General features: G+C 47.2%; 1 protein-coding gene across 1 annotated transcript; it reads left to right on the top strand.

Annotated features, from left to right (window-relative positions):
- Nucleotides 1-1,376: 1,376 nt before the first annotated feature.
- On the top strand, nt 1,377-4,664 carry ENH_00076000 (hypothetical protein; the record flags this gene model as incomplete). Its single annotated transcript, XM_013577673.1, has 4 exons — nt 1,377-1,425; nt 3,658-3,881; nt 4,144-4,341; nt 4,476-4,664. The coding sequence occupies 4 exons, from the start codon at nt 1,377-1,379 to the stop codon at nt 4,662-4,664; spliced, it is 660 nt and encodes a 219-aa protein (XP_013433127.1).
- Nucleotides 4,665-7,402: the final 2,738 nt, after the last annotated feature.

The following is a 7,402-nucleotide window of genomic DNA, read 5'->3' as shown; positions in this document are numbered from 1 at the left end:
TCGCTTCAGCAGCAGAAGCTCACAGCAGCAGCAGCAGCAGCAGCAGCAGCAGCAGCAGCAGCAGCAGTGCTTCGAGCAGCAAGATCGGCTTCGAAGGCGCAGGAGCGCAGCAGCAGCAGAAGCAACGAAGGCAGCAGCAGGATCTTGCTGCTGTTGTTTTCCATTTAATTAAATTATTTAATTAAATGATTTAATTAAATTAATTTAATTAAATGGATTTATTTAAATAAATAAATAAATTTATTTCAGCTTTTGCTGCTTCTGGCTGCGCCGGGCCTTGCTGCAGGTCCGGTGGACCTGGGGTGTCTGTACACCTGAAGTAAGGCTGCAGCAGCAGTTCAGGAGTTTCTCTTTGGCTGAAAAATAAAAATAAATAAAAAGAAAAAGCCCGAAGGGTCTGCAAACCCTAAACCCTAGACCCTAGGCGCTAAACCCTAAACCCTAAACCCTAGACCCTCGCTGGCGCGTGTCGGCGGCGCGGGTGGGCCTGGGGTGTATCTGCAGCTCTGGGGTGTCTGTACAGCTGGAAAAGCGGCGCAGCGGACTAAAAAACGAAAACTTACAAACAAAAGAATAATAAATTTAAATAAATGGAAATAAAAAGTGAAGAAGAAGAAGAAGATTGGTTGGGGAAGGAGCCCGCGGTTGCTGCGGTGTCTGTACACCGCAGCAGCAGCCGCTGCTGCTGCGCCTCTCCTGCTGCGCCTTCTCGCCACTTTTTTTCGCTTTTCTTCTTTAAATACTTTATTTTTTCTTTTTTATTTTAATTCGGAAATGCTCGAGCCTTTCCGGCGGCGAAAAGTCGAAGAGTCGCCGTCCGGACCAGCGGTCTGCTGGGGTGTACGTACACCGCACCGCCTCGCCTCGCGTTTCGGCGAAAACTAAAAAAACCGAAAAACTCCAAATTTTCGGCTTTTTTCGGGTGTACAGACACCTCTTGACGCGCCGCTTCGCATTCTTCTCTTTAGTGTCTCTTTCGGCTTTCTTTTTCGTCTCTTTTGGGTCTCTTTTGTCCCCTTTTGTCCCTTTTCTCGCCACTCCCGCCCTCCGCCTCGAAAAGGCCTTTCTAATGCAACAGCCGCTCTCCGCTCTCTCGCCGGTTTCCTCTAAATCCGCCTAAGGCCTCGACTTTGTCTCTTTTTCTCTTTTTCTTTTTGTCTCTTTTTTGTCTCTTTTTTGTCTCTTTTTTGTCTCTTTTTTGTCTCTTTTTTGTCTCTTTTTTGTCTCTTTTTTGTCTCTTTTTTGTGGCTTTTTGGGCCTTTCTTTGGCCCTTTATTTGATTCTTGTTGGCTCTATTTTGGTCTCTTTTGGCCTCTCTTTTCGTCTCTTTTTGTCTCCTTTTTTGTGTCTTTTTGTCTCTTTTTGTCTCTTCAAAAATGGAGACTCGGAAGTTCTTTCGCGGGTTTTCGCTTCGGACCCTCATCGGTGAGTGAAGTGTCTCCTTTCTCTTTTTTTGCGCTGCATTTTCGTGTCCCTTTTCCCTCTTTTTTGTCTCCTTTTGTCTCCTTTTTGTCCCTTTTTGTCTCTTTTTTGTCCCTTTTTGTCCCTTTTGTGTCTCTTTGTTGTCCCTTTTTTGTCTCTTTTTTGCCCTTTTTTTGTCTCTTTCTTGTCTCTTTTTTGTCACTTTTTTGTCTCTTTTTTGTCCCTTTTTTGTCCCTTTTTTGTCTCTTTTTTGTCTCTTTTTTTCCCTTTTTTGGCTCTTTTTTGTCTTTTTTTGTCCCTTTTTTGTCTCCTTTTTGTCCCTTTTTGTCTCTTTTGTGTCCCTTTTTAATTCATTTTGTGTCGCATTTTTTGTCTTTTTTGTCCCACTTTTGTCTCTTTTTTGCCTTATTTTTGTCTCCTTTTTGTTTCTTTTTTGTCCCCTTTTTGTTTCTTTTTTCGTCTCTTTTTTGTCCCCTTTTTGTCTCCTTTTTGTCTCCTCTTTGTCCCTTTTTTGTCTCTTTTTTGTCCCTTTTTGGTCCCTCTTTTGTCCCTTTTTAATCCCTTTTTTGTCCCTTTTTGTCTTCTTTTTGTCTCTCTTTTGTCCCCTTTTTCTCTCTTTTTTGTCCCTTTTTTGTCCCTTTTTTGTCCCTTTTAAATTCATTTTGTGCCTCTTTTTTGGTCTTTTTTGTCCCTTTTTGTCCCATTTTTGTCTCTTTTTTGCCTCCTTTTTGTCTCATTTTTGTTTCCTTTCGATATCTTCTTTTGCCCCCTTTTCGTTTCTTTTTTGTCCCCTTTTTGTTTCTTCTTTTGTCTCTTTTTTGTCCCCTTTTTGTCTCTTTTTTGTCCCCTTTTTGTCTCTTTTTTGTCTCTTTTTTGTCCCCTTTTTGTCTCTTTTTTGTCACTTCTTTTGTCTCCTTTTCATCTCCATTTCATTTCCCTTTTGTCTCTTTTTTGTTTCTTTTTTGTTTCTCTTTTGTTTTTTTAATTTCTTTTTTTCTCTTTATTCATTGTTTTCTTTAGTTGTTTTATTCTTTCTTTCTTGTTTCTTTTTTGTCTTTTTTGTTTTATTTTTGTTTCATTTTAATTAATTTTTGTTTCCTTTTACCTCTTTTACTTTTTTTTATTTCTTTTTTGTCCTCTTTTGGTGTTATTGGATTTATCTTTTGTCTCTTTTTTCTTTTTTTGTTTTCCTTTTCTCTTTCGCCTTTAAATTTCATTTTTTGTTTATTTGAATTTCATTTTTAATTTCTTTTTATTTCATCTTTGTTTCTTTTAATTTCATTTTTATTTCTTTTTTTAATTTTTTTGGACTTCTTTTTGTTTCTTTCAATTTCCCTTTTCGTCTTATTTAATTTCAAATTTTAATTTTATTTAATTTCATTTTTGTTTTATTTAATAACTCTGTTTTTTATTTCTTTTTTATTATTTTTTATTTATCTCTTCTAATCCTTTTAAATGCCTTTTTCATATTTTGTAATTCGAATTTTTATTTTTCTAATTTTGATTTTTATATTTTTCAATTTTAATTTTTTACTTTTAAAACTACTTATCAGTCTTCCATTTTATCTTTTATATTTTATTTTTATCTCCTTTAATTTTCTTTTCTACTTTTAATTTTATTTAGTTTTAATTTTATTTTTTATTATTTTTATTTTCTTTTTCATTTTTTGTTTTATTTTTATCTTTTATTTTCTTTTTGTTTCCTCCAGTTTGTCTCCCAAACTGTCTCTTTTCAGTTTCACTTTTTAAATTTTCTTTGAATTATTTTTCAAATTCAATTCTTTTAATTATTCCTTTTAATTATTTCTTTTGATTATATTTTTTGATTATTTATTTAATTTGTTTCTTTTAAAAATAAAATGTAAACAAAAACACTAAAATCAAATTCCATTTCGGGGCCCCCCCGCGTCTCCCGGTGCTTCTGTGTCTTGCTGCAGCAGCAGCAGCAGCAGCAGCAGCAGCAGCAGCAGCAGCAGCAGCAGCAGCAGCAGCAGCAGCAGCAGCAGCAGGGGCTACGCCGTGGGCAGCAGACTCTGCTGCTGCTGCAGTTTCAGAAACAGCAACGGGGGGCCCCTGGTCAGACACAACTCCTTTATTGGGGGCCCCCAGCGACAGTGAAGAAGAGGGGCCCCCCCTGGGGGCCCCCCGGGGGGCCCCCCGGGGGGCCCCCCCTGGGGGCCCCCAGGGGGCCCCCCTAGGGGGGCCCCCCGGGGCCCCCTCTTGGTACCCTTTTAGGGGCCCCCCGTCTGTCGCCTCTAGTGCCTCTACAGCAGCAGAAGACGAGTTCGAAAGCCTTAGCCAGCAGCAGCAGCCTGCAGCAGCAGCAGCAGCAGCAGAAGCAGCAGCAGCAGCAGAAGCAGCAGCAGCAGCAAAAACAGACCATGTGCTCAATGAGAGCAGCACAGACGCAGCAGCAGCAGCAGCAGCAGCAGCAGAGTTGCTGCCACAGGACCTCGAAGGTCAGCAGCTAATAAAGAAAACTTTTTTGTTTTTTTTTCTTTCTTTTTTCTTTTTTATTTTTTATTTCTTTTTAATTCTTTTTTCTTTTTTTTTATTTTTTTTGTCTCTTTTTTTTTCCTTTTTCTTCCTGAATAGTTTGTCAAGAAGCTGCTTCTTCAATTATCTTTCTTTTGTCCTTTTATTTTTATTATTTTTTATTTTTATTTTTATTTTTATTTTTATTTTTATTTTTAAAAACTTTATTTTTCTTTTTTGCTGCAGAGCTGCTGCGGCAGCACCTGGTGTCTCTCCGCGACCCTCGGCAGCTGCCGCTGCAGCTCGCTGAGAAGCTGCTGCTGCTGCTGCGGCCTGCTGTGGACGAAGCAGCAGCAGCAGCAGCAGCAGCAGCAGAAGGAGCAGCAGCAGCAGCAGCAGCAGAAGGAGCAGCAGCAGCAGCAGGATTTCCCACGCTGCCGCCGGGTGAGGCTGCTGCTTCCCTCCAGCTGTACATACACCAGACACTCAGCTCTCTTTCACAGAGGCTCCAAATCTCATCTGCTGCTGCTGCTGCTGCTGCTGCTGCTGCTGCTGCTGCTGCTGCTGTCTCCGTTTAGATATCGTCAGTGCTCTTCGAGCAAAGGACCCGCGGACTGTTCTTTTGGCCCTTCAAAACGCAGGTAATGCAATGCAGCTTCCTTGAGAATAAACAAATCTGCTGCTGCTGCTGCTGCTGCTGCTGCTGCTGCTGCTGCTGCTGCTGCTGCTGCTGCTGGTACCGCTGCTGCTGCCCTTTTGTTGCTTGAGCGTCCACTGGTTTTTCTGGTATTGCTCTCTTGCGGTTGACCGCGCCGATTCTGCTGCTGCTGCCGCTACTGCTGCTGCTGCTGCTGCTGCTGCTGCTGGACCTGCTGCTGCTGCTGCTGCTGCTGCTGCTGCTGCAGGCCTAGCACACGTGTCTGCGCCATTTGTGGAGACGGAAATGGTAGTGCTGCTCAACAGTCTGCAGCAAACAGACGCAGCAGGCTTTTGGTGGCGCCAGAGGGGCCCCGGGGGCCCCGGGGGGGCCCCCGGGGGGGCCCCCAAAAAGGGTACAGGTGGGGGGCCCCCCCGCCGCGGAGTTCGGCTTTTAAGAAAGACCAAAAGTTTGCTGCTGGGGAATTCAAAGAAGGGAAATAAAGAAGAAGCTGTTAAGGCACTTTGGGGGGTCAAGGGCCCCACTTTCCAAGGTTCGGGAGAGCTGCTGCTGCTGCTGCTGCTGCTGCTGCTGCTGCTGCTGCTGCTGCTGCTGCTGCTGCTGCTGGGTGTGGCTTTGCTTGAGGGGGCTGTATGCATGTCTTGCAGCCTCTGCAGTGAGGTAGAGCTAGCTCGATGGCTAGCCAGCCAGCTGCATGCCCAGCTAGCTAGCTAGCTAGCTAGCTAGCTAGCTAGCTAGCCATCTAGCTAGGCTCCTGGTCAAATAAGCAGCCATCCAGCTAGCTAGCTGGCCAGCTAGCTAGCCGGCTAGCCAGTTAGTCAGTCAGCTAGCTAGCAAGCCAGATAGCCAGCTAGCTAGCCAGCTAGCTAGCCAGCTAGCCAGCTAGCTAGCCAGCTAGCTAGCCAGCTAGCCAGCTAGCTAGCCAGCTAGCTACGTTTTGTTGTGTGGGTGCGCAGGGCCGAACAAAGCTGCTGCTGCAGTGCATTTGCTGCGGCTGGAGGCTCTGGGCCATTTGCTGCTGGAAGCAGCAATGGTGGGCCTTTTTGGGTTTTGCGGCCCTTTCTTTTTGCTGCAGAAAGGAGACACTTTTAGCTGCGAAGCAGCAGCAGCAGCAGCAGCAGCAGCAGCAGACCCCAACCGCCTGCTGCTCAACAGCGCCATCTACGTCCCTCTCCCGGAGGTGACGCGCCCCAAACCCTAAACCCTAAACCCTAAACCCTAAACCCTAGGCGAGCGAGGGCCCCTGCCTCGCTGCCGCTTCTAGCAGCTGTCGAGGGTTTAGGGTTTAGGGTTTAGGGTTTGCGACTGGAACCTTCAAAGGGCTCCCCCTGCGGGCATCAAGAGAAGCGCCTCCAAACCCTAAACCCTAAACCCTAAACCCTAAACCCTTGCTGCGCCTATTTCTGTGTGTCGCTGCAGGTGGCCTTTCTCCCCATCGAGCCTCCTCTTCCAGTGGAGCTTCGCTGCGAAGAGCGTGCGTGCCATTCTTAGGGTTTAGGGTTAAGGGTTTAGGGTTTAGGGTTTAGGGTTTAGGGTTTAGGGTTTAGGGTTTGTTTTGTTCAGGTTCTGCGGAGGCGCGAGCGGCTGCGCTGGAAGCAACGAAGAGTCCCTTTTGGAAGGCAGCAGAGGGGACAACTCCGAGGGTTTTGCGTTTGCTGCCGGGCGCTGCAGCAGCAGCAGCAAACCCCGCAGCAGCAGCAGCAGCAGCAGCAGCAGAAACCCCCCTCCTCGACTGGGCCTCCCCCCCCTGGCAGCGGCTAGCTGGCGGGCTGCATGCAGCAGAACCTGGCAGCGAATTAATAATTCGTTTGTCTCTTTTTGCTGCAGCAGTTAATGCCATTCCTTTCGACTTCTCCCAAATACAAAACGAGACTCAGGCCCTTGTCGGGGCCCTCGCGGGGGCCCCGGGGGGCCCCCAGGGGGGCCCCCAGGGGGCCCCCCAGGGGGGCCCCCGGGGGGGCCCCAAGAGGGGCCCCAAGGGGGGCCCCCAAGGGGGCCCCACAGAGTGGCTGCTCAGCCAGGGCCCTGCCAGCCGGAAGCCTGCAGCAGTTCCTCCCTTGGCAGATCTTTTGGCCAGGCTAGGTCAGAGTTTAGGGTTTAGGGTTTAGGGTTTAGGGTTTAGGGTTTGGGGTTTAGGGGTGTTTGCTGCAGCGGGTGGGTCGTTGGTTTATATTTAGCTTGCTGCGAGTCTGCAGAGCGAGTCTGAAAGGGCGTTTCTTCTTGCTGGGGTTTCGAGGGTTTAGGGTTTAGGGTTTAGGGTTTAGGGTTTAGGGTTTAGGGTTTAGGGTTTGTTGTGCAGCGACGGCGTTGCGCGCAATAACGGGCCCGCCCGAATCGCCGAACCCGCTGTGGGCGCGCGCGGAAGCGGCGCTGCAGCAGCAGCAGCAGCAGCAGCAGCAGCAGCAGCAGCAGCAGCAGCAGCAGCAGCAGCGGCGGTTTGCAGACTCGCTGCTGAACCAGTACGCGGAGCTGCTGGAAGCAGCAGTTTTGGCCCCGCTGGACTCCGTGTCTTCCCGCTGCAGTTTGCTGCTGGCTGTTGGCCTTTGGGCAAAAGAAAAAAATAAATTAAATTTCAAAACTCAACAAAACCCCAAAGTCCAACTCCTCCTCAGACTCCTCCTCAACAGTCAGCACACTCATCAGCAGCAGCAGCAGCAGCAGCAGCAGCAGCAGCAGCAGCAGCAGCAGCAGCAGCAGCAGCAGCAGCAGCGGCAGCAGCAGCTTTTGAATTGAATTAATTCTCTCTTTTTGTTTTTGTGTCTCCTTTTGTCTTTAAAAGCGAAGGGCGTTGTCGACGAAGCTGTCAATCTCATCGTCTCCGCAGCAAAGTCCAAAAAGCCTCGTAAG

Source organism: Eimeria necatrix, genomic scaffold (genome assembly GCF_000499385.1).
Source record: "Eimeria necatrix Houghton genomic scaffold, Enh_scaff789, whole genome shotgun sequence".
Lineage (NCBI taxonomy): Eukaryota > Apicomplexa > Conoidasida > Eucoccidiorida > Eimeriidae > Eimeria > Eimeria necatrix.
This window is presented reverse-complemented; position numbering and strand designations above follow the sequence as displayed.